This window comes from Pagrus pagrus (genome assembly GCF_965226575.1).
Source record: "Pagrus pagrus genome assembly, chromosome: 1".
Lineage (NCBI taxonomy): Eukaryota > Metazoa > Chordata > Actinopteri > Spariformes > Sparidae > Pagrus > Pagrus pagrus.
The window spans coordinates 35,378,136-35,405,578 of NC_140185.1; the positions used below are offsets into that span (position 1 = coordinate 35,378,136).

Sequence of the window (27,443 nt, forward strand, 5' to 3'; positions counted from 1 at the left end):
GTGGCCACAGAACCGTTCTGATGGAAGTGACCCGGGACATGATGTTTTCCGTGAAGCTAATATCATCACATGACGTTACGGTACGTTGACTCTTTCTTCTTATTGTTCCTCCACTGCAGCTCGTAAACAATCACAGTTTGGAGGAAACACAGTGAAAGAGTTCGGTAGAAAAAGAAAACAGATTTCTGCCCCTCATCTTTTAATCCCACAGTCGGGTCGTCTCTGCAGGCTGGTAGGGGAGTTTACACATCAGCATCAAATTGTTACCATCTGACTCCAATTTGGATCCTGGCGAACAAACAGAAAGTGTTACTGCCGTCAATTTCAACCTGAAAGGATTTTTCTGCTGGCCTTTGAGCTGGAACACCAAGAAAAATGCAAAACTGTCCACTTTGTATTAAAACAGGCCCGGGGTCAGGGCGAAACTTGAAGGGAAACTTCTAAAGAAAGTCCACGTTTCTCCAAAATATTGTCTTTCTTATACATTAGCTTTAATACAAAGCTGTCAGTAAAGGTAACATTTGAAGAATATGGTCAGAGGCAGCAGATCACCACACTGATCGACAACTGCTGCTCTTTGCTAGCTATCCTTGGCTGTAACTAGCTATCATTAGCCAATTAGCTCATGGCTCACAGTTAGCCGAGGAGCCAGCGGACCTAGAGTTCGTCTGGAGCGAGACTTTGGGTCACGGGGGAGTCACCATGGGCAGCTCAAACGGGTTTAGCAGCCTGGACAATGAACCGAGCATGAATGCAGCCTCCGACACCGACGGCGGTCAGTTTGAAGACAGGGGACTCAGTACAGAGGTGATTTACAGCAGCGCTGACTGGAATATTTTCACATCTTACTCTGTGAGTTGAGGATTCATCTCAACAAAAACCAGAGGTGACTGTGGGAAGACAAACCTGATTGTGGTGAGTTTTATTTAGTTTAGTCTGGTTTGAATCAAGTGTGTTTTACGATGAGCTGACGAGGCGATCAGGCTCTTCATTCAGTAAAGGAGAGAAACTTTAATACAGACGTTGTGTTTTGTTTGATAAGGAGTATTTCTTTTCTTGACATGTCGGTTGAAAGAGGTATTACGTGACAGGACGGGCTCGCTGGTTAGCATTCCCTCGCTAACTTCAGTGGACGCCTCTGCAACAAAAAAACAAAGATCCTTCGACAAAACATCAACACTGTCGTTTCTTCACGTCCATTTTTGAATATTTCAAACTAAACTTCAGGCCATAATTTACAAACTGTCTATGTGGAGTTTGAATGACGTGTTTTACAATGATTAAAGAGGCACTTAAGCTCGACTTCATTAAATAATAAACAAATGTCTTTTATGAACTTTGGAATTAAATAGAAAATAACAGATGTAGAAAAAAAAAGAAAGTGGAGAAACTTTTAAAGATTGATGATGTAGTTCAGTGAGTGTTGGCTGAGGACGAACAACAAATTAGAGAAGACATGAGGGAAAAATTATTTCATTGTGTTGAACTTAATTAGACTCTAAACTGGAGTCCTGGCTCGGTCTCTCCTTCACTGACGGTTTATAAACACGTCTTTTCTTTTCAGACAACTAGAAAAACAAATAGAAAAGAAAGGATGTAAAAAACTCTGTTTCTCTTCATGGGGTGTGTACAGCTGAACCTCATCGCTCTGCTGCCATCTACTGGCCACAACAACAACTACATCCTGTGACGTCTCCACACAGCAGAGCCTTTAGACTTAATACACAGTATAGAGTTTTATTGTTTATATTAAATCAGAAAGATAAGCACTATAACATACGTTACAAACCAAGAACATTTTATATCTTGGGGGGGGGAGAAAAAAAAACAAACTCAAATGACATTACAAAAAAAAAAAAAGTAGTAACACTAGTGGACAAGACCATTCTTTAAATAACAGAACTGTACATTTTAAAATGCAACTAAAAAAGTAAGACACCAAAAAAACAAACAAAAAAACAAACAGTGACGGAACAGAACAACGAGAAGTTAGTACCAAACAGAGCTAAAGCTAAAGGGAAGTGATTACGAGCCGATACGGGTTACTGCTGGAATATGAAAAGTCAAAAATCGAAACAAAGTAAGGCAGCAGAAGGCAGCAGCAAACAGGCCGGGACAGAGGGAGGGACAGGCGGGAAGAAAACACCAGGAACCAACGGGAAAGTGGCTCCATCGCTCTCCCACAGAGCGACCAGAGAGCAGGTACAAACGTTTAACAGCTGTAACTGAATATAAACTCTTATAAAACACCGACACCCCTCTTTCATTTCATTTTCAACAAATAATCACACTGAATCTCTTTCATACGGTCCACACAGTGCAGGCGGGTAAAAAACCAAAACACAAACAGTCCAACACGTAGCACGGGCTCCTGTGAACCATTCACTATAAATGCTCTTGTTCTCCGACCGCCGATCAGTTAATTCTGCTAACTGACAGTCGACACACACGCCGTGGACACTGGACACATGTAATATTGTGATTTTATAGCAAATTTGATCCCCACATTTGTGAACACGGCAAAATAAACCTGCAAGCCATGTTGCACTGCATAATGTACAAGTTGCACCTGTTCAACAGGTTGTTGCACTCAATTGAAAAAAAGTTGCATAGCTAAAAGGAGACATCTGCTCCACATCCTCTCAGAAGCAATATTAAAAATAACTCTTTCACTTTATTAAAACACTAGGGGGCACTCAATGCCCTAAATGGCCGAGTTATGACATAACTGTAAATATGATCTCTTTACAAAAACACTACTACAGGACCGCACGGTCACCGGGTTCCTCACATCGTATCAAAATCACACCTGTTGCTGGTGTACTGAGTGAATGTGCAGCGACTGTCGAGTCACAAAAGTCTCACTTTTTGGGTCATTTTGATGTCGACTCTCAGAGTTGAGGACTTTTCCAAGTTCATGCGACGGATTTTCTAAAAGGAATTCATGAAAAAAACTTCTATTAAATTCACGGGACCCGAACTCCAAATACTTTTATTAGTTCTGATTTATGTTTTTTTTAAGTTTGGCCTTTCAGAGCTGAATTGAGTCATATTTGTGATTTATGACTCTGACAAATAGCTTTATATTTCTCTGGACTGGGTTGAGATTTGTCCTGAACATCTAAGAGAGCCTAATGTGCAACATGTGCTCGTTCAAATAGTTGTTGCAGACGGTTTATGGTAATTATATAATCAAATTAGGAAAGATTTATCACTCTAACCTGAACAAATAATCTTTCATTTTCCAAAACTCATATTTCCACCAGTTTTCACTTCGTTGTAACCAAATGTTGATTCTGTGCAGCATCAACGTCGTTCTGTCACATCTACAAGTTATTTGGTTTGATCTTAGAAAATTTCCCTCGAAACTTTTTCATGTGAGTGTTAAAGGGGATCGGCAGGAGATCGACACAGCCGTCAAAGTTACGTCCACTAAAAGTGCTCATGTTCACCACCGACAGGCCGAGGTTGTTAAGTGTCTGACAGAGAGAGAACTTTCTGTTACAGAGTAAAATCCTTTTAGTCACCGGAAACATGTGAGTTATAGTTGAGCAGAGGAGTTTGGAGTTTACGCAGAGAAACTGCCAGCAAGAATTTATTTCCAAAGTCTTGGATGAATATTTAACAGATTCTGACAATCTGGATGAAGCAACAAGTGCAACAACTCAACCCGCGCAAGATTTCAAAGACCAAACTTCTCCTTGAACGAGACTCTGGTTACAAAACAGATTGTATTATTTAACAAAAAAGGTACAAACTCAGCCTGTCGGTGACAAAAACAAGCATAACTTTGACAGTTGGAGCTGCCAAGAAAGATTTTGTTGCAGAAGTTTTGGTTCAGTATGAATCATTTACACACCAAAACATGTAAATATAGGGCGAAGGTTTAAAACTACCAGAATTCCCAGAATATTCAAAGATGTCATATCGCTCCATCATTAAATTATCTTTAAAAATAGCCATTTCACTCGCTGTGAGATGACATTCAGTGGTTTCATTTCACGGGCAGATATCTGTGCTGTGTTGACTTAAGGGTGTGTGTCTTCTGCTGTTTTCATTAGATTCTGGGATTTTTACAAGTTTCAGCTTGTAAAGTATAAATTTAAACACAATCCAGTAAAAACGATGCCATTTGGTGCGGCTTAGCATAATAGAAATATGAAAAAATGTTTTTGGAGTACAGCTACAGGTTTATAGAAGGTCCCACGAATTTATTTTAAAGACAACCCATGACATGAACTAGGAGGACCTCGTGAGTTGTCACAGAATGCCCCTTTTCTTTGTAATGGCTTCATTTAACTTCTTTGGGTTATCAGGTTTAAAAGAAAAAAACAAAAAAAAAACAAAAAACGGTATCAGTCTACACACTGTGAACCAATTAGTGCAAAAGAGATTAAGTGCAATGTTACATGATGTCCGATGTCCACATGATTACAATCTGCTCTCTGAATGAGTCACTATTAGAAAGGGGGGGTTTGTCACTGCACAGCCGGAACACGAGGACAGAAAGCCGGATGCAAGAAGAACATATTCAGGACTTAATCGATCCACAGTAGCACAGCGCATGCCCTTATTCACAACAAGATTTAAAGTACAGTACAAGCGCCATTACAAGTCAGTACAAAATGTAAAATAAAACATATGCAATGAATGTACGTAGAAGTATTTTCAAAAAAATGTAAAGTTCCTTTTTGTTAAAAAAAAAAAAAAAGAAAGATTTTTTGACGCTGTCCCAGTGCTGTCACAGAGGAAACCACAGGCGACTCGTCTGCAGGCGAGGAGAGGGGGAGTATCCGTCCAGATCACGAGGAAAATATAGCATTTATTCAGTTCATCTGAGAATTTATTTCTTAGTTAGAAATTCAAAAATCTATACTCTTAAGTAATATTTACTTATTAAAATCTCATCTTTGTAAACAGTTTGCCCTTTTTGTGTCTCGTTGGAAAATACATTCTAATCAGACAAATTGAATTGTGTATATATTCATATTTATATTTATATAGATCTGTGGCAAACATCTCAAAAATAATCTGATAGCATGTGTAAAGAAATACATTTAAAACAAAAGCTCTTCATTTCTACCACGATAGTTCGAGAGCCTGAAGCGGCCGCGGCGCGGCGGCTCTTCACTCCACCTGAAGGAAGCCGGGCTGCCGGATGTTTCACCGCCGACACGTCTGACTGCTCCAGCTGTGATCAGTAACGTTCCCTCATTTACTGGAGAAAAGTAAAATTGCGTTTTGGCATTTCTGCTGCTCCTCAGCATGGCGATGGGGTTGCTATGGTGTGTAACCATGGCGACGGGGTTGCCATGGCTTCGGGGAGGCTGTGAGCGGGAGGACTTCGGCTCCTCGCTGGATCGTCTCACGTGTCCCTCCGAGGTGCAGACGCTCAGAGCTGATTTCAAACTGCATCGACTCGCCTCGATTAAAATAACAAAGTCTGAGAAACACGAGCTTGTGCGTGTGCGAGGGTAACTTTGCATGCAGCAGGTGTAAACTGTGTTTGTTCACAAGTCTCCTCCTTTAAAAGTGTTTGTGCATGACTGTGCACATGTTCTCGTCTTTCACATTTAATGAATCTTAGTGGCAGTGGACGCATGCACAGTGGCCATATAGAGATCGTTGGCATGCATATTCAGATTTGTACACTCTATACACTGCAACTCCACGTGTGCTGAACCGGTGACGCTCTTTATGTTCAGAGTCTGTCGCTGCGGAACGTATCCTCCACAGATGGGTCCGGCAGCACCATGTCGGGATCACTGAGCATGCTCAGGCCGTCCAGGCTGAGGGGCTCGATGCGCAGCTCGTCCTCCAATGGGAAGCCTCCCTCCGAGTCAAAACACTCAGGCACCGTGCACAGTGCGCTGCTGATGTCCTTTGACAGACTGGGGTTGGAGTCATCTGAGAGAGAGAAACAGATGACGGTGGGTGAACGTTTTTTCTCCTGCTCAGAAAACACTTCCTCTCGATAAAACTCACAGAGTCGCTGCACTCATCGTTAGTCCTGACAGCTCTTTTTTAGATAAATCTGACGCTGCCAGAAAAAGACACAATATCAGCACCCGCAGTCAAAAACAAAGCTGGAGCCTGAGGCGGCTGAGTTCATGAATGTATGTTCATCTTCCTTCTGGGAGAAATGTCAACCTGCTATGATTGATTCCTAGAAAACACGCCGCTCTGCAGACGCTCGTTTGATTTGTGCCTCAGGAAAGAATCACTAACATGACGACGCACTAATATGTGCACTCTGTGAGAGCGTGAGAAGAGAAAGATCTTCATCTTAATGACTGAATTAACTGAATAAACAAACTGACCTTAAAAGGAACACAATTTCATTCAATTTGTTATACTTTGTTTATATGTGGCGGACCCTGCCACCTTTCTAGCTGCTACCTTGTGACCCTGCCACCTTTCTGATTTTCCTCTGAGAACAGCTTGTTTATTCACTCATAGAAAAAAACTAATATCTTTGTTTGTATTATTATTGTTTGTTATGATTGGTTTATTTTATCCTTTAAAAATATAAGACAAACAATAAAAGAAAGTAAACAGTTCACAGACCCATACATCCAAACTAAAACACAACAACACTGACTTCCTCTTGCCAGGGTGCACCTACGGTGGCCTGTGATGGACACCAACACAACCAACCAACCGTTAGACTTACCTGTGAGTATGATGTTGGGCAGTCCTCCGCTGCAGTTGGAGTACAGCATGTTGGACCTCATTTGGTCCTGCAGATTGCCATGGCTGCCACCCAGGCCTGCGAGGGAAGCCTGGGAGTAGTAGAGCAAGGAGGAGGAGGAGGAGGAGGAGGACGGGTCGAAGCAAGAACCCCCCGCTGTGGAACTCATCGCGTTTTCCAACAGATTAAACTGGTCCAACTAGCCGGCAGATGGCGGAGAGAAAATGGCAAACGAAAGAAAAAATGCAAAGAATCAGTGAGACGAGTTGTCGCTGTGTTTCGCCCTGGCAGCTCGACGTCTTCACATGTTTTCTCATAACATCTACAGTGCATAGAAAACCTTATTAACACTACAACTGATGGCACATTCTGTTCAGCTCTGCTGTCTGACAAGAAACTGAATTACTAGTTATCTCGTCGGCCAGATTTCACGAGAATCCATTCATGAGATATACATTTATCCTGCTCACAAACGCCTGGAGAAAACATCATGTCGTTTTCAGTGTACTGATGTCACAGAGAAGTTTCTCCTGTAAAACTGGAAAAAGTCCTAGATATCACCTGTTTATGTAAAAGATGTACTTCTGTGTAACAGGTGGATTATTCTGTGAGTGTCGATCACTGTCTCAGTTTCATTTGCTGCAATCTCCGTCCAGACGAGTGTTTCAGAAAACTCTGAAACCTGAACACACATACTACATGGCCATTCATGTAAACTGGGCATGCGCTTGGACAGGAAGCAGATTGTGCACTCGGCCGTTGGCTGCTTCGTTGCAGAAGAACTACAGAAGATTTTTTACTTTCTTTCTAGTATATATGTTCCAGGCACCAGGGCTGGTACTGAGGCAACTGAAAACCTGAGACCTGAAAACAGGAAGCGTGACTGCTCTTCACAGAATCCTCCTGGATAATACTGTAACACCATGATGTCAATGGAGTCACACTCGCCGATAATGCCACATACACTGATACGGCATAAATAGAAAGCAACGTTTGTGTCTGCGTCATTGTTTCCAAAAATCTCCATTTCTGCCCATCCAGATGTAACACACACTACTATTCTTGTGTGTGTGAGTGTGTGTGTGTGTGTCTGTGTGTGTGTGTGTGTGTGAGTGAGTGTGTGTGTGTGAGTGTGTCTCTACCTGATAGGGGAGCGTCTTGCTCTGGCGATTGGAGAACTGTGGCTCCATGAAGGGGTCGTTGAAGAGTGCCGCCATGTTGTTGTTCTGTCAGGGAAGGAAAGAGTCGCGAAACATGACTTTGTTGTCGAGTTTGGGGGAAAAAAAGATCGACAGAAAATGATGTTCTAACAGTTCTGATAATCTGTTAACTGAGTTTATAGACTTGAAAGAAAAAATGTATTAGTCTACATATGAAACTTCACTGTTTGGCTGCGCCACCTCTGAATGAACTCAACTTTAAGTAGTTTGACATGATGTCCAACATGAATGTAACCTACCAGTGATTTTTGGAGGTACTACAGAGCTTTATATTCATCGCTGAGGAAAACATCTACAGAATATTTTTAACTGTTGTGGAGCAAGAAAAACAAGCTCCACCGTGAATGTGATTACCCGACTTGTGTTGAGTTAATACAATTTTTGTGTTGAATCTAATCTTCCACACTAATTTCTGCCCTGCAGGGAGATAAAAACAAGTTATTATCATCAACAGAGCACCACAAACACTGGTGCTCAAAATATGATGCGTGTGTACTCTCTACACACACACACACACCCTCTGACAAAGACGCTGTTCATGGCACTCACTTGGCTCGCGTTGAAGTCCATCTGGATGTTCTGAAGGGGGGAAACAGGCTGCTGTTGCTGCTGTTGTGGCTGCTGCTGCTGCTGCTGCTGCTGCTGTTGGCGCTGTCGGCTCGGGTCCACTGCATGCTGGGATTGTTGGTAGAGTGGATAGGGTGGGGGCGGCTCCCTTGGCATGTTGCTGGTATCCAAAGCAACTCCCTACACAGGACAAAGGAGCCAGCAGGAGTCACTAAAGACTGACTACAACTTGAATACAGACTCAGGACTTGAAATGTATTTACTCTGATTTTGTGTCATTACTCAACAACATTCTCCCATCAAAGCTCGGGTAGAAACAACTGCACCAGTGTTTTGGGATATTTTTTGCAACAGGAGGAATTTTTACTTGGCGGTCGGATCTAATTTTACATCACTGTACATTTCCGATTGTTAAAGATGTTTTTTGGGATTTAGCTCTAGCTTTAGTCATTTTGACAGCAGTGGTTCTTAGTTTACGAGCTGCAGAGAAACTGGAGATGTCAAAGCCTCAGATCAACAAGAGTTCAACCAGGGTGTCTGCAGGTATCACACAATTCAATTTGATGCTTAATAAAGGAACAGTTCACCCAAAGTCGGGTGCAGTTTCATAGTGTACAAAACATTCATTGAGCTTCACAGAAAAACATTCACCATTAAGTGGCTCCATCCAGTTTGTCTGGCGTAGTTCAAGTCTCCGGACGCCCCAAGATCCTGAATTGATTTGAACAGACATTATTTATGCTCTTTTTAAAGCTGAAATCTTCACTGTGGCTGCTAAGATAAAAGTGTTAGCACGCACCCCTGTTCTGATGCACAAGTACGTCCGTGCTTCAAAGGTGTAAATAAAATATTCTCAAATCGATATGGGATCTCGGGGCATCCAAAGCTTTGGATTACGCCAGATAAAAGGCAGCTGAATGGAGTAATTTCATGTTTTTATTCAGTTGTCTCTTACTTTAACATTTTTAAACGAGTCTCCAGCTGCTTCAGTTGTTCAGCAGAAGGCTGCAACACTGTTTTTCTGTGCAGCTCCAGAAATGTTTTGTGGAACATGAAACTTCAGCTGACTTTCCTCAGCGAAGACCTATTTTGAGATTTAAATTTCAGACTGACCTTTGGACAAATCGTGTTTTTCTTATTGAAGCATTGCAGCTTAGTATGAAGGTGAGTTGTATTTATGTGGCCCTGTGAAAAGGCAGGTTATACGTATGACTATGGTTTGTGAGAATGAGGCAGGCTAATCTACATTTTGCCAACAGGTGAAGTACAGACAGTTTTATGTTCAGTGGTAGGTTTAAGGAAATGAGAAATCAGAAATGTGGACTTTCATGCAGAAGAGCATTAATCATTTGACAAAAATACATTCAAAAAGTGTTAAAGACCTAGCATATTCAAAATTAATGCCTTTTAAGGCCTAATATAGCAAATATGTGTTGGTCTGCTACATGAATTTAAGATTTTCTTGTTAATCCACTGCACTACAAAAGAGACAATCCCTTCAAACTCTGGTGTGAGGTGTGTGTACCTGTGTGATGGGGGACAGTGAGGGCGACATGGTCGGAGACAGCTGCTTGGCCAGACCCCTGCGCTGCTCGGTGCCAGGAGACAGGGTGAGGGGGCTGATGGGAGCGGGCCGCCGCCGGGGGGAGTTGTTGGACATACGCAGGGACGAGTTGATGGAGGGATTGCTGAGCGACGACTGCAGCTGGCAGTTGTTGAGGGACGCCTGGATCGAGGGGTTGCTCAGAGAGGAGGACAGACCTGCAGGGACAGTATCAGAGTGTAAATGTACATTAGAATGAAAGTAATGAGGCAGCAGATATGGGCCATTAGAAACAAAGAAGATCATGTGGAAGTTATGATGTCGCATGTACTCAATTTTCCACCATGTTCTCCAGCCCCCGACCCAAAACACTGGACTTTATTGTGCGACTGGGGAGGGATGTAGGGCAGAGACGGGGAAAAGAAAAGAGCTGATTGTAGTGAGCCAGAACAGGGTCAGAGTTCCTCTGTCACTTTGGTGCTCGGCCAAGTTGAACTGTGTTCGACATGAGAGCCCAACCACGCATACACTCACAAAACACTGAAAGGAAAGACTGAGTGGGCGCAGCGGTGGGTGTGATCAGATCAGGCAGCAGAGTTCAGAGTGAGGAAGAGGAAGACAGAGACATCATTCAATGAGTTATCCTTAAAGTACAGTTAGCTGGCAGAGAAAGAGACGTGGACCCTGCTCAAAACACCGGAGCAGTCAGTGGTTCCTAACATTAAGTCTGAAGCTGTAACACGTGTTATTATTATTACACCTACAGACAAGAATTAGACTCCCAGCAGGCGATGAATCACTTCAACTCACGCACACAGATTTTATAGTCTTGAGAGTCAAAAGGACCACATGTTGAATGACTAAATAAATTCAAATAATACACTGAATGACACGTAGACTATGATTAGGGACGTGTTGCTAGGCGACATATTTTTAATCCACCGAAATCCTCCAGTCAGGACCCGATTTAAACCTGGGTCAGGTTTGTTCACGGTAATTAACATGGTGCCGTTTATTTTAGTGAAGATATAATGTAAAAATAAGTAAATATAGTGAAGAAATAAGTGCTAAGTGATACTGTGTGATGGACCTGTGTGTGCTGGGGCTACATGTTGTGTTAAGTGCTGGGATTTGTTATTAACATGGCGAGCCTTAAATGTGTTACTTCCCAGGTGGCAAACATTCATGTGGGACTCTGTGTGACAGGGTAACACAAACTCAGTGCTTCAGCTTACATGAACTGCGCTGAGTCGGGTTCAGACCTAAAAAAACAGAATGGCCCCGAGTTTGGGTCGGGCTCGGTTATTTCTCTCTTGGACTTGGTGGGGTTCAGACGGAAAAATGAAGCCTGAGTCACACTCAGTCCTGTTTCCAAAAGATGGGACGCTGTGTAAAACGTCACAAAATAAAGTGTGTTACCTGACAACACTTTTACAAAGTGTTCCTGAGCCTATGTAGTAATACACTTTACAAAATCACGTGTTTGACAAAGTGGTGAACCTCGTCCCATCCTTGCTTGTGAATGACCGAGGCTTTCGAGGATGCTCATACCGAATCACGATCCTATCACCTGTTACCAATGAACCTGTTTACCTGGGGAATGTTCCAAAGTGTCCCAACTGTTTTGAATTCACGTGTGAATCTAGTGACAACTTTGTAGGAGTTTAATACAAGATATTAAGTGTTGTGTCGAAATGGAACAGAGGCCTGATAGAGAGCTTCATCACATGGTGCAACAACAATCACCTGAAGCTCAATGAGCTTATGGAGGACGACTGCTGTATGTCTCTGAGTGTGTACATTCATTGAAAGAAACAAGCTCAGCTAATAAATCTGATCCTGGTTAAATACAAAGAAGCTACAAAATGTAAAACGTGGATGCTTCACACACGTTCAGCTCCACAGCACAGAAGACTGAATCAGTCACCAGTTTCAAGATGGACACTAAAGATTAGTGTCACCAACTTGTCCAACCGCGGATGAAATACGGTCACAATTTCCCCTTTTGGTCCTGAGTTATGGTGTCAAGTAATGGCGAGATGAGTAGCAGAGCATTATGATGTCACAGTGAAGCTGACCTTTGGGATATAAAATGCCATCAATTTATCCATTTAGAAATAATAAGTGTTCGAATTTGAAGAAATTCCCGAGAGCCGTTCCTGAGATATCGTCTTCAGGAGGATGGGACCTACAGATGGACGTATGGACAACCCAAAAACATGATGCCCTTCTCCTATGACTGTTGCTGCCGTGGAGACATCATAAACAAACAATCCTGTAAATCACGTGTCAGAAAGGTTGGGAACCACGCACACATACAGGCAGAGACCGGACACACACACCAACACAAAGCTCCACCCACCCTGCGAGTTGCCAATGCCAAGGTGCATCATGGCTGCCGGCAGGTTTCCGGTGCTGCTGCCCCCGCTGAGGTTGGGGTACCCTCCATTGTCCTCAGGGTCCAGTGGGGTGGAGAGTGGTGAGGGGAAGTGCAGGTTGCTGAGGTCGGGCAGGGAGCCGCCGGTATTTAACAAGCCCTGGTAGTGGGACAGGCCAGGGTTCTGCTCCGGAGACGGGAATATACTGCAGGGGAGGTACAAACAAAACATTTGACCCAGCTGGAACAACACAGGTGCTCAGAGTGCATTCGAATTCATATAAATATTGTAAATAATTGAAGGTAAAATTATTAAATGTGCATTTCAATTTGATGAGACATTTGTTTGACTCCCATCCACTTGTTCTACCCTCTTCTTCTTTCCACCCACTCTCCATTTCCTCTATTATTTCTCTAATTTCCATTTCTGCTGATATGCTGCCTCGACAACAGCAACAGTGACTCATTGTTGTCTGTTCCCACACAAATACACACAAACTGGGACGACAACACAAAACAATGAACAAAAGCTTGCCTCCACAAACACACACACAGCGTGTCGGTTTCTTGATGCTGGCTGCACGGGTCAAAATATTTTGTCTATCATATTTATCGCTCTGTTCATCGATCATTTATTTATACACTAGACAGGAGAACAGCTTTCTAAGAATCTCTCTGAAGGCTTTCTGTATGACACTATGCAGCCTGGTCTGTATCATCTACTGGCAACAATGCAAAGGAAAAGCTGCTGCTGTAAAGCGAATGAATTGCTAGTAAAAATGAAGACATCCGTTTGCTTCTAAATCATGAAATGACACCGGAGGTCGTTTGCAGTGGGAAGACAATGGTCTTAACAAACTGTTGCTAAACAATGTCAGTGGAGTCCGATTGTACGGACTGCGTTCCTCTTATTTCAAAAGAGTTCGATGTGTAAAGAGGAACACAGACATCCTGTTTGACGTAGTGGGAATGTGTGGTATTTCATTTCCAGGACTTCCATTGTTTCTGTTCACCAGCTGAAACCACTACTGTGGCATCAACACATCATATTACTGATGAAGAAAAATAAATAGGGTATTTACAAAGCAAAGTATGGACCCTGTGTCACTGCCTTCAGACTTACTTGATTCCAGGCACTTCACATGATTTAGGCCTTGAGGCCAGAGACTGGACCTGCGACAGGAGCACAAACACTGACATTACTTATCTCAACCAGATAATAACAGTCCAACACTGAACGCTGAGTCTGAGATCTGAGTTTCTTATTATGACATTGACAAAGAAACCTTTTTTTAAATGTGTATTGTCATGTCATGTCCGAGCTCCGATCTGCTATGTGAGTATTGTCGCTGACGCTGGTGTCAGATTGGTGTATTGCTCAATGTAATGAGCTGAAAATCCCCTGAAATCTGCTGCAAAGTGGAAAGTTTCAAATAAGCTAAAATATGCCTCCTTTCAGGATTAGCTGAACGGAAAATGGACGGAAATGTCTTGATCCAAAAGATATTTAGTGTCAGGAACAAAAATGAGCATCTGGTTTGAAAGATTTCTGTACCGTGTCCAGCCAATTGTCAAGCAGATTTTAAGCAATACTTTGGAATGATGCAAGAAAGCAAAAAAGCGAATTAGGCCCGCTTCCATCAACTGATCTGAAGTGAGGCGAAGCAAAGCGTAGTTTTGTTTGAAACTGGCAGTAAAGGCTATGTTTTGCATGCCCGTAATAACATCGCAACAGAGTAGAGAAAGTAGAGGTCGCAAACCAGAAACAAATCCAGTCGTTTGCCACTGCCAATAAATGTGAAACAAGAAACAAAGGCAGTCACATCGACCGTCTACAGGAAAGAACATGGAAAGGTTTTCTTTTTAAAATTGGTTAAGCTGTGATTATTCTTACATGTCAATTAATATTGGTATTAATATGTGGGAAGACTGCAACATTGAGAAAGCTGTGGAAAGTGGAAACAGCTGATCAGTCATGTGAGTTAATTGAAAAATTACTTCCATCTTTTCTAATGCGATACTTTAAAAATGTGCATAAAAACTGATTCTGAGCCTCTGCCCACACAGAGAGACTAATATTTCAGACTGTGTTTTGCCTTTTCTCATCTGGTTTGACGTCCTCTAGGATTATTTCCACGATGCTTTGGATGCTGCGGTTGTTATTGACATTATGGATCCCAGAAATCTGTCTCACGCTCAGCCTGCCTGATCACCTATTTACAGTCACACAGGAAAGACTGGTTTGACGCGTAGACCGGCATGTCAGAAATGTAAGGTGTCACGATCGCCTACTGTGACAATGTGACTCTTCTCAAAGCCATAAATGTTGTGCAGTCTAAACCTGTCTTTATAGTCATTACTTAAGGCGCAGGATAATCTGCCTCCATATTGAGTTACCATCTGTCAGACATCACAGAAAGTATCAGCCAGGCATTAATGTAAGAAGTAATAAGTGAGCAACACTCTCACCTTCTTTGCCTCCCACAGCTGCTTGGGAAGAGGCTTACCGACACCTATTAGACTCTCATCAGTAGGCAGGGGGGGGAAGGAGAAGACTGCAGAGGAGAAACGTGCACTTTTAATGAAACATGTTCTGCAGTAATGCAAGTTATCGGCTAATAAAAAGGAAAGTAGAACTCACTGTTTCCGGAGCCGTCCACCTCTGCCTCATTTACACTAGCTGCGTGCCAGCCTCCACGAGAAACAAACAAACAATAAAAGGACGAGGGGAGGGATGATGGAGAAATAAAGAAAGACATAAAAACAAAAGCGGAGGAACATTAGAGGATATTCAATATTACCCAGCTGTTTGAATTATCCCGACATGTCTGGCACAATTATCAGTCCCTCTGACAGGAACAGGCCCTTTGGAATACAGACTGCAATTACTGCGCACTTTCATAAACACAACAGCTGGGCATCTGGCATCATGTTATTAGTCACACAGATGAAGAGAGGAGGAAGAAGTTGGGTGGGGGGGCTCATAGAGCGATGAGGAATAAAGAGAGTGCCATTGTTTTTCTCCAACCACAAAGAGTCTCTTTCTCTTCCTCCTCGCTGGAGACCCGATGCCAGATACACATGCCTTTGTCTTTCCCTCCTTTTAACTTTTGTCTATTCCGTGTCTTAACACTTGTGTTTTGCGACAACACTTCCAGATCACTCTGTTACTTATTAGGAAAATATGTTTTGTTTCCCTTGATGTGTCTCCATCAAGTCTCCTCGTCGCTCAGGCTTAAAACGATCTCCTCTTACGTTAGCCTTTGATCCGTAGCCCACCCATTCCCTCTCCTTCCATGCTCTCAGTCTCTCTGAGGCCCATTCATTTGGAGAGGCAGCTTTTCGGCTGCTGGAACAGATGGGACAATGAGGCGATACAACAGTCTGGCATCATTACATTTCCCCTTCTGAGGTGTCTCGTCGCTGTTGCTCGCAGAGGCGCAACTGGGACGGAAACAGGACAACTGGGATGGAAAATGGCTGGCTTGTGTCCCTGGCTGGATCACTTACATTCAATATGGGTGTTGGAAATATGCAGAATTCAGAAGAAAAATCACTGCCTGCTTCTACAGCACAGCAGTAATCAGAGGCTTTTCAGCTGCAGGGCTAACATTACATTTCTTATGACTGGTGTTGCTCCTTTTCCATTGACAACAATTGGCAGAGATCACAACAAATAGACTGTAGCTCAATTCCCCTGCTCTAAGTGTTTCCACCTCAGCAGTGTGACTCACAGCTGTAATTCTTAGTTAGATGCTTCTTTAATCAGCCAGGCCTTAACACCACTCAAAACCCGCTGAAACCTTTACAAGTGTCAACGAGGCCCCGAGGCTTCGCAGCTCTCTGCGCTCCTGCGATGGCAGCAGCGAGGCGATGAGGCTGAGGGAAGGACATAGAGCCTGTGCAGCTATGTGCAGTATGTGCTGCTGGACTATATACAGCAGACTATGCAGTAAGGCTTTACTGTGTGTATACTATGTGATCCTCCAACAGCAGCTCAGTTCCCCTTTGAGAACATAAATCACATCTCTTTACATATCCAGTTGAACTATGATGACTTGGTTCTGCTGTTGGTCTGCACAAGAGTAGAGCTGAAACTAATTGTTGATTAGTCGATTTGTCAATTCGTCAGAAAACTAGTAAGAACAAGTTTGATAACTTTAATACTTATTAATATTTTTAAAGTAATGAATATTCTCTGGCTCAAACTTCTGAAATTGTAATCTTAAATGGTTTTCTCACGGCTCCAGGGTGCCACTGTTGTGATTTTAAAAAATGTTGCATATAGAAATTAACATTAACTGGGTGTGTAGTTGCCTTTAAACAAATATTAGCCTATTAACACATCTCTGTACATTTTATAATATAAATAAATAAATATAATATCAAATAATAACGTTTGAGGTTGATTTCATTATTTGAATCACCCTTAACCCTGTTAACAATCGTCTACATACGTGTTAAGACAATAAATTAAATTGTGTTATTGGGTGCACCTAAATGAAAAAATTAGGCGCACGAGTGCAACAAGTTAATCTGGAGCCCTGTTCTTCTTTACTCTTCTGTGATTAGACTGAATACCTTTGGTTGTCAACTGTTGATCAAAGGATAAAGGCATTTTAAAACGTCACCTTGGGCTCTGGGAACTCGTGATGGGATGTTTTTGCTGACATTCTAAGGAACCAAATGAAAAAGAGGCCGAAATGTTCTGATTCCAGCCTCTCAAATGTGAATATGTTCAGTTTTTTTCCTCCTCTATGACAGTAAACTGAATCTCTTTGGCTTGTGGGCAAAACAAGACATCTGAGGACGCCATCTTGGGCTTTGGGAAACACTGATAAACATGTTTTTTCACCATTTTCTTACATTTTACAGACTAAACAACAAATCTAATATTTCAGAAAATAATGACCGGTAAACGGACAATGATAATAATGGCTGGCTGCAGTCCTTGTATTGTAGAGGACACGAGTATAACAAACAGGGAGCCATCATAAACATGAAATGCCTGATATCAGCTATTTTTGTAAGCAACACACACACAGACGCACGCACACGTGCCAACATTTCTAAGTGGGTCGAAGGTGAGCCATTTAAAGCACAACAGACAGTAATTCATACATCTACACTGGTTTGATTCTGTTTGTATGTGAAACTCAAACTAGGCCAAGATCTTAAGGCAATATCCTGTTTAAACTTGTTGGCTAAACACTGAGTAGTAATGCAGAGCAGAAGCACTTCTCTCATCCACTCCACACTTCATCAGCGCTGAGATCAGACAAACACCATCAGAAACACACTGGACGCTCAGATGGAAACGGCTCAGGAGACACACGAGGGAATGGATGGAGAGTGTGACAGATGAGGGAGGAAGATTGATTCGTTGGATCACTTTTAATTCAGCAACACGAAGGTATAAACCAATAATGGCCTGATGGTGATTTGTGTCACTGAGCTCAGAGCAGCTTACGAGACTGAAGAGCAGCTGGCTGGTTGGACTGTGTTCTGTTAATAAATGACCAGAGGAGCAGAAACACAAACATCATAAACTAGCATGATTACTACGACATGGGCCCAGTTCAGGAGCCGCCTGCATACTGCATGTCACCGAGACGGTATCTAGTTTAAAAACAGGTCAGCTCCGCACTCACAAGGCTGCACCTCTGCATCACAGTGTAAAGCACTGGATGAGTGTTAGAGGTGATGTCACAGTACACAAGTGGATCTTAATTAGTCTCTGTAGGCGGTTTCTTGCCCTTGTTGGTGATGCACAAATATTCCACCTGCTCTCCCTCTGCTAATATACTGTAATCCTGTCAGCGCTGCTCTCCGTGTCCATTCACACTCACTGCAATCAACAACGCACCTTTGTGTCCACTCAGGTCAGCAACACATGCGAGATCCAGTTAGTTCTAGTTTAGCTGCACAAATTTTAATACGTTATGTTGTGTCGGACTGCAACTAATGATTATTTTCATTGTCATTTAATCTGTTGATTATGTTCTCAATTAATCAATCAATCAGTTGTTTGGTCCAGAAAATGGTGAAAAATGTTGATCAGCGTTTCCTAAAGCAGACATGTTCAAGTGTCTTTTTACCCACAACCCAAAGATACTCTAACTTTGCATCATGTTATGAGTCTATACTATATATCGTGTTAGATATTGGATATGGTTTTATTGTGATATGACAGTGATAAGTGTTTTAAAGGCTGCGTTACAGTAAAGTGATGTCATTTTCTGAACTTACCAGACTGTTCTACGTGCTCTAATACTTTTCTTTACCCACTTAGACACTATATCCACATTTCTGATGACTATTTATCAGAAATAAGTATTCTGTGAGGGTACCAAGCTTCATAACTATAATATTTGTTGCAATATAGATATTGTAGTGGGGTCAAGATTATTATATTTGATTTTGTCGCATTTAAAAAGGCCATACTACCCAGTCCTAGGAGGAAGGAAACCAGAAAATATTCACATAAGAGAAGCTGGAATCTGAGGATTTTTATATTGTTTCTTGACTCAAAATGACTCCAACTGATAAACTGAAAATCAAAAAAACAAAAGGAAAAAAGAAAAAAGGAACAAAGAAAGTACGTAGGCTTCACACTCACTGAGCCAAGGCTTCAGATTACTGGACAGAGATTTTTTGTGCAAATAAAATCCAACTGAAAATGACGTGAAAACTCAGTGAAGACTCTCACACTGAGCTGAAATGATACTAGTGAGGATATATTAGTTAAATGACCTAAAATATTTTATTCCTCTCTCTCAGTTTGGTCTGGTGGTCCAGTTACTGGGCTGAGCGTGTGTAAATTTGACCGTCTCTGAATCGGATGTATCTGACATTGATTGACCAGTCACGGCTGATCGTGCTAAAAAATGGTCCAATTCTGGTCACTGCCGGATCAATCGGTGCAAATAAAACTAAACACAGATGCAGTTTAAAAAGACAGAACAGGTCAAATGATGGCGCTGAGGCACAAACAGAAGTTGGCATGTTGTTAAAGATAATGAGTGGATAGAAAAGAATTTCAAACACACACACAGTGTCTCTGAAGGTATCTTGTGTTTGCAGTGTGTGTGTGTGTGTGTGTGTGTGTGTGTGTGTGTGCGTGTTACTCTCACCATTACGCTGGGGGGGACCTCGACCCATCTGCATGTTCATGCCAAAGGGGTCCTGAGGGTTTGGGTTCATAGCGCTCGTATGGAGAGCTGAGTCTGAGTTGGTTCTGTGTAGGAGGAAGAGGAGGAGGAGGAAGAGGAAAATTATGCTAAGCGTTCCAGCACCTTGGACAGAGGCAGAGGATTTCTCAGGGCCGTGAGGTCAGTGAGTCATTCTGCTTCCTGCTCTGCCTCCACACAAGCTGCATTCATCTGAAAGCTCACACTGACCTCACTCATAAACATCCTCACAGCGCCGCACTAAATATTTATGATTAAACACAGTTTGACTCAGCGATCGAATAAAGATCACCTCAAAGCGCTTTATAGAAATACGCTTTTGATCGCTACATCTAATTATATTGATAGAGGGAAATGCAGGGGAAACGGACGACTCTGCAATATTTGTAAGATTTCTATCAACTTTCTTTCAGGCTCAGGAATTTAATTTTCTGACGACCTTTATGTGGAACTGATTCGACAGGGATGCCTGTTTAATAGTCTGCAAAGCTTTTCAACGGAATCAAATTTTAAATCACAACTGTGAGAGATAAATTTGAAATCAGCCTCTTCTTGTGTGCATCTAATACATTCACTCTTACACACCTTTCACTTGTGCCAGTCTCTCAAACACACACACACACACATAAAAAGACACACACGGGTCAACCCACACAAACCCCCCGAGTCCTTTATCACTCCAGCTGCGAGCTTTCTCTAGTGCTTTCCATTAAGCCTCAATGGCTTCTTTCATGCGTCATTCCCGCTTTCCATCTAGTGGATTGTAGCAAAGTGTAGTAATAACACTTAAGGTTGATGCATCTGAATTTGTAATTTTCTTCAAGCTGCCAGGTTTATTTTGTCAATTGATGGCAGACAGAATTGGCTGGGAATAAAAAAACACTCATATGCCACCTCAAGATTAGATTGTAAAGCGTTCAGAGTTTAAAATGATTTTTTTTTGGGAAACCGTTTGATTGTTTGGGCAAGATGTTAAGGTAATTGACACAATAATGTCACATAAATAAGAAATGTGCTGGTAGGAATATAGGTCATCACGTTTCTCACCAGCTAGACTTGGGGCCCGTGTCCACATAGCAAAGGAGCGCTGGGTTGAAGCGTTTGTGCGCCGAGATAAAAAACACTGCACGTCAATTTTGACTAACATCTGCTAACGTTATGATAACAGAGGGATGACCACAGAGTTAATAACATATTACAACACGTAGGGTGATAAAAGCACAACATGCACCATCAACATTCAGTCTATGGACTTTTCTGTCTCTGTTATGAGAGTTTACCTTTGATAAAGCTCAGGATGGACAGACGAGTCCCGGGTGATCTAACATTTGATTACTTGCATGAAAAAGAGCGAAGGTGACGACACCAGCACCTTTATGAAAGGTTGAGATTTTCAATTCAAAAAAGGCGGCGCGCTCTTTAAAAAAAAAGACGCTGGGAGCAGCGCATTTTCTCCAGGTGGCCAAATGCGGCCGCATACTCGAAACAATTGAAAAGATATGGTGGTGAAAGAAAAATGTTATGTGGACACGGGCCCTGAAACCAGTGACTATCAACCTTTGGCAACGCCTGGAAATGACCTTCTTGGCCCCAGGTTGAGAACCAATGATCGAAACAGCTTCCATGTTTTTTAAAGCTGTATTTAAAATTCAAAAACATGGCAGGCAGCACAGTATCGTAGCAACTATTCCAACGAAGGAAAACTCTTTGCATATAATGGAATAAATCTGAAAGGTTTTACTTTAACAGCAAGGTCAGCTCTTCATCACATTGAAGCACTTGTTGCGAGTTTCATTATGTAGTTTTGTTCACAATATACACATTTATAACACAATGAGTTTTTACAGCCTCGTCTTTAAAGAGTACTGATTGTGGGAAATGTGTTTCTTTGCCGTCTTAAACAGACTTCCATGAAATCAATGTCATGTCGACCTATAAATGAACATGTTGTCACACATCATATGATCTCATCAGTGTCATAGTGCTGTATACTTTATGTTTAAGTTTTTATACACCTGCTTGTGTGTTTATTCAACATTTGATTTGACATTTATTTCTAACATTTGAGAAGATCGGCTTCCTTTTTAAATGACAAAGAGAGTTTTGTGGATAAATTTTTATACTTTCCAAAGTCAGGTATTAAAGAACGGAAAGGAAAAAGCATACATTTTGCATCTGTGATGAAACTCTGGTATCATACATTCTTAAATGGCACACTGGTAAGACAGCAAATAAGCATATTTCCCAAAATTAATTAATAAAGAAACTTCCCTCAGTGACTCAAACTCCTATCTGTCTCACAGCAGAGCCCGTGTGCTGTCAATGGTCAGCTCAAACACAATTTAGAAGACTTTAACTATCAAAGACATCAGTTTAAAAAACATTGCAAACAAAACAGTTGTGTTGGTTTTAAAAAAGGCTGAAAGTAAGAAATTGTGCATAAGAAGCCTCGTGTTAGACTGTGAAGGAGCCGTGAGTCCTAGAGCTGGGTTAGTAAGAGAGAAGGTATTGATTAATGTTTCAGAAAGTCCAAACTGGAAAGATGAGTGGAAAACTACAAGAAAAAAAGATTAATAAATCAACAATAACAAGCTTCAGCTGAGATTGTGTGGCTCTCTATCTCAGTGCTTCAAAGGAAGAAAGGAGGGGATTACTGAGATGTTACAAATCAGGCAGAGATTTACAAAGGATAGAAACCAGGACGAGAGATTGCAAAAAGACAAAGAGCAGAATTGTTGGCCTCTGTGCGAGCGAGGGATAAAGCGGTAAAGACAGGCTGAGTGAAAGAGGCTGAGAGAGAGCGAGGGGGGTCAAGGGTCACCTGTTGAGTTGTGATATTAATCTAAACCCAGGCCGTTTTTCCTCGGTCCATGGCTGCTGTTCCCTTCAAAGAGAGACAGAGGGAAAGAATGATAGACACATTTACTGGGTGAGAGCAGAGACCCCTGGCTCCTGCCTTAAAAGTTGTGAAGGAGAGAAAACACCTTGGTAAAAAAATATGATGAGTCAGTGTGTAGAAGAAAGAAAGACCCTGGAAAATACTCAGATACAGCACAATACGTTGGAGGAAAATGGAACGACAGAAATAAATCAAAAGCAGAGGATGGAAAAACTGAGGACAAACAAAGTCAGGAGTGCTAACGAGAAGAATGACTAGAAGGCAGATTTATAAACCTGCAGCTGAGAGCAGTTACAGTACATGCTGTTCTCTCATATCCAACTGGGAGAGAAAAATGGTGCAACACCACCGGCTCTCTGGAGAATGGCTGGCCAGAGAGGGAAACGACATAAACAACTTAATGTGAAGGGTCATTGTCAAAGCCTGAAACGGTGGAGTGGGAACAGTGACTGAGTGGATTTTTCTGAAGTGTTCAGCAAAAAGGGGTCTCGACTCTTCCTTCGGCTGAAAGTATGTAGAAGGAACCACTTCTTCTAACTAATACAACTAGTCTCCTGAAATTACAAATGGTACACAAAAGAACCCAAATGTCCTGTTGGTTTGGACCATCTTTCTTTTCAGCCATGTGGGTGGTCATGTTCTCGGTATGCTCGCTCACAGCAATATATCACCAATAAATATGTTTTTGAGCTTTAATTTAAAAAATGACATGGTGATTTCTTAATTGAAAAAGCTCAATGGTACTTAAGACGAAAAATTATTTCAGTTTGTTAAAAATTGGGGTCTTATTTCATAGTTTTGGTTATGATAACATTGTTTTAGCCAGATTATCTAAACTGCTATAAGGTGGTAAAACTGAAACTGAAACATGTCTTTCTTGTCTTGTTGTATTTCATTTCTCAGATCTCAGCAATCAACCTCCTGAGTACAAGGTAAAATTAGTCCTCGCACTCTCTGTGCCTTTGAGTACATATCATGTTGCCTTTAATTACCCAACAGGTACATGCAGTTGTCTCTAATTTCCTTTTGCCCCTGTGCCCCAGAAACAGTAAGTGTATCTTGACTTGTAACCTGAAGCGCCAATGGTTTGTTACACAGAGCCATCTGGGAAGGAGCTGCTAAAAACTGTTAGGAAAAAGGACAGGTAGTTAAAAAAAAAAAAATACTGGCACTGGTCTATCACAGGCCAACTTCAACCGATCAGATCAATGAACTACGTATGTGACGTAGTAAGAGAGCGCTACCTGTTGGTAAATCAAACCATTAAAGCCAGTTGAGGAGAGCAAAACATCTTTTCCACTGAGAAGAGTCCTCAGGGTCGTTCTTTGCTCTTCTTTCAGTGAAGTTAACTCCCCAGTGCTGATATAATTGATGTTATGTTGTTGGTTGTCAGAGCTAAAAACACTTGTAGCTGCCAGCCGTTCCTCAAAGGGCACCCATTGGTCAGAACATCTGAGGTTCAGACACAAGCACATATGCGATCGCATGATCTCCCGAAACTAAATGGTAACTTGCCTCGTGCCCCAGAAACCAGTCAGTAGTTCTATGCCACTTCCAATAACTTTTTAAACAAGGCTTTTTCCAAGTGTTAATCCATCATGGCATCCTCTTTTTTGTAGCAACTTGTCAATAACAAGGTAACCATGCCCTAAAACATATCCTGCTTGATCGTCTATGTTACTCTAAATGGGACCATAACTTACAAAATGAACATAATGCTGTATTTCAGAAGACTTGTTACTAGAGATTGAGAACATAAACTTGTTTGGAAACCGTTTACTGACGTAATAAATCAAGTAAAAACTCATTTTCTCATAAGCTTACATACAATCAGAGTTCTTTCTGAAACCAGTGGAGTCGCCCTCTGCTGACCATTAGAAAGAATCCAGTTTAAGGCACTTCTGCTTCTTCTCTCAGACCTGTCCATATTTCAACAATTGTCATAAAATGTTCAACACGATGCAAAGTTACAGCCGGCAGGTCTGCAGTCAGACAGCAGGCGAGCATCTCTGACATGGCAGTGTCCTTTCATGCACTGTCACACACAGAGGAATGTAAAACAGAAACTACAAAACCACCATGACACCTGGTTCAGTCACCATGCTCATCACTGTTGGGTGTCATAGTTTATATTAAATTTTATTTTTAGATGTATGATGTAGGCTGTGGAATGCAGATGAGCTCTGGCGCTCCAACCGGCCAACAACAAATATCCGACTGACGAAATAACATCTTCATTTTGTTTGCTACGGCCTTCAGTTTTCCTGCTGGATTCTCTCATGTTGAGAAACAAGGCTCTGCTACTTTAATCATTCCACAGTAGCGCAGCATTAAGGATGAATCACAGACAGACTGATGGTCAACTGGGGTAAACCAGCTGAATATTATGCAAGGATGGTCGTGTATGTGCGGCTTAGTACATCTAATGCTGACCGATGCTTTTGATCAGTCTGAAGTGCCTGATGAGAAACACTGGCTTCTTTTAAAGGGGTGCAGCAATTAGACCACCTAGACGGAGTATACACCCCCTGAGAATCATCACACCACATCTGCCAAAGTGGACATTTTAAGATCTCTCCTCCGTCTTCAACAGAAAAATCTCCGGGGAGCTTGGTCTGAGATTTCATCCCGAGAGAGGCTGGTACGGGAATAGCAGGCTAAAGATGGGTGAATGCAAGAAGAGGAGGGCGTGGGACTGGATCTGACCCTGAAACAGATGGTCTCCGAAGGGACGCATCCAGGGCTGTACTCAGGTCTGATGCCTCAGGACCAAGGAAACCCTCTAAGAAGAAATCCTCCTCTCGGACACCAGTGTACAGTAATATTCTTTGGCACATTTCCGGACAAGCACTATACTTTGAATACACTTAATAGAACAGATGGTGGATATAAAAAAAAAAAAAAAAAAAAATCATGACCCTGACTCACTACAGATGGCCAAAGTTGTGAAATCACTACTTGAAAATAATGGCCTCACCAAATCCAGAGAGATGATAAAATCTGCTGGCCAGACTGCTGGTCATAGATCAGATGAAGGCTGTGTGAACAGCTCTGTTCCCCAGCATTTCTGTCATGCCGGACAATCCCTTAGCACTGGTCCACTGCTTCCAAGTCTCGATCTAAAAGAGTCTGGGAAGCTTGGCATGAGTCATCTTAATATAAACATGCAGCAGTAAAAGTATAATGTCTCCCAAAATATGTATGCAGCACATCTCTCCCTCCTCTTGCGTTAAGTGGGGGTGGGAAAAAATAAAATAAATTAACTTGAGTATCATGATTCATCTCTTTATTGATTCCTGAATTGATTCGTTGACTACTGAACTGATTTTAGAGAACAAGTTCTTAAGCGCGATGCTAATGCATAATAGGAATTACCAATAACATGCTAACAGAAATTAGCATCACACTGATGATAAGCATATCGTCCCAGCGCTGGTTCTCAGTCGTCGGTGCTCGAGAGGCCGGGTGTACAGCAGATAGCTGTTCACTGTGTGGTAGTTAAAGCACTGAAACAGTTAAAGAGCTCTGTGGCTCTTCTCCCTAGCTGACTGGCGGTAATGCAGTGCAGATGTGGTTGGCGTTGTAAACACTTACCGCCCCACTCTCCCCTGAGACGGACAAGCAGAGGATCTGCCTCTCACAACAACAAAACAAGAGCCTGAGACCATTAACATGGATGGATATTAAGACGAGGCAATGATTTGTTCTCAAACGAGATGAAAATGGTTTCAATTTTCCTTTAATCAGAGTACATTATCGACAGTCTCTTGTAAAGAGTGTAACAAACGAGAATTTTCTCCGAAGGGATTTCCCAACATTCAACTGGATGAAGAGCCTCCCTAATCTGGCTAGACTTCAGTTCAGACTTTGATTTCCCATTTCCCTTCCAACATTGTGTTATGTCTTTACTTTAAATGATTGTGTAAAAGCAACCTCATGTATTGTTAACTCATTTTGGCCACATATGAAACTTACAAGCACTGGAAACATCTGTCACGAATATGACCCTGACAAGTGGTGCAATTTTGTTCCTGGGTCCAAGACGCTGGTAAATTGTTAGATGGCAATTTACAATTAGAGCAAACAAGACATTTAAATTGAGGGATTCTGCACGGGAATAATGCAGCTATCATACATTAAAAAGTTAATGCTGACATATTTTGAGAGCTGCAACAATTAGTCGATTCATCTAAAGTAAATTAGTTGCCCAAAAAAGGTTTTTTCAAGAGAAAGCGTCACACATCTGCTGGTTCTAGCTTCTTAAATGTAAAGATTTGCTGCATTTCTTTGTCATTTATAGTAAATGAAGAGTCTTTGGGTTTTGGACTGTTTGTTTGGACAAAAGAAGCAATCTGAAGACGTCAGTTCGGGCTCTGGCAAATTGTGAAGAATTTTTCATTTCAATTGTGAAAATAAACAGCAGATTAATCGTTGATGAAAGTAATATTTAGCTTCAGCTCTTTCATTGTATGAGAATATGCACCAACATCCTGTTTTGAAAGTAGAATGCTGGTGTGCTATGATAAAGTATGATGGTGAGTCATTGTCCAATTCTTAAGTGTAATCCTGGATTGTTTTTCTCTGAGACCTTCCTCTTTAAACGTTCTACAACTCTTTCAACAGTGATACTAGTTGTCTTGTCTGTAAGGGCTCTCTGGTCTGATTTTCAGCCAATGAGGAGCATGCCTGCTGCAGGCATATAAAGTTACACCTCAACTAAGGCATTTTCTATCCTACTTCTTCTATGTAACATTCACCTCCATCCTCTTTTGTCATTCGACCCTTTCATATGCTCTGTGAAAACCAGAGTGTGTAAATCAACCAGGAACCATAAAAGTCTAATTCACTCATGACATCCTGCCAGATCTCGATAGGCAAAGTTTCCGGAGGGTTTACTGGCCAGATTTTTTATAGCGGGAGTACAGAGAGCTACTAGAAATAAGAGCGAGCAGGCAG

The 27,443-nt window shown here is 41.9% G+C and overlaps 1 protein-coding gene across 6 annotated transcripts in view; it reads right to left on the reverse strand.

The window, feature by feature from the left end:
• Positions 1–1,721: 1,721 nt before the first annotated feature.
• Positions 1,722–27,443, reverse strand: part of crtc3 (CREB regulated transcription coactivator 3) — a 43,858-nt gene continuing 18,136 nt past the window's right edge. Inside the window, exons 5-16 of one of the 6 annotated variants that reach the window (XM_084374566.1) lie at positions 22,410–22,472; positions 19,532–19,635; positions 15,040–15,078; positions 14,868–14,953; positions 13,522–13,571; positions 12,384–12,604; positions 10,004–10,239; positions 9,130–9,189; positions 8,461–8,658; positions 7,834–7,917; positions 6,674–6,890; positions 1,722–5,907 (exon numbers count right to left, since the gene is read on the reverse strand). In XM_084374566.1, coding sequence (XP_084230692.1) covers positions 5,702–5,907; positions 6,674–6,890; positions 7,834–7,917; positions 8,461–8,658; positions 9,130–9,189; positions 10,004–10,239; positions 12,384–12,604; positions 13,522–13,571; positions 14,868–14,953; positions 15,040–15,078; positions 19,532–19,635; positions 22,410–22,472 — 1,564 coding nt within the window. In that variant the 3' untranslated portion in view covers positions 1,722–5,701. Of the gene's footprint in view, positions 5,908–6,673; positions 6,891–7,833; positions 7,918–8,460; positions 8,659–9,129; positions 9,190–10,003; positions 10,240–12,383; positions 12,605–13,521; positions 13,572–14,867; positions 14,954–15,039; positions 15,091–19,531; positions 19,636–22,409; positions 22,473–27,443 lie in introns of all 6 variants that reach the window. The other 5 variants (XM_084374565.1, XM_084374568.1, XM_084374569.1 and 2 more) reach the window with 5 other exon arrangements.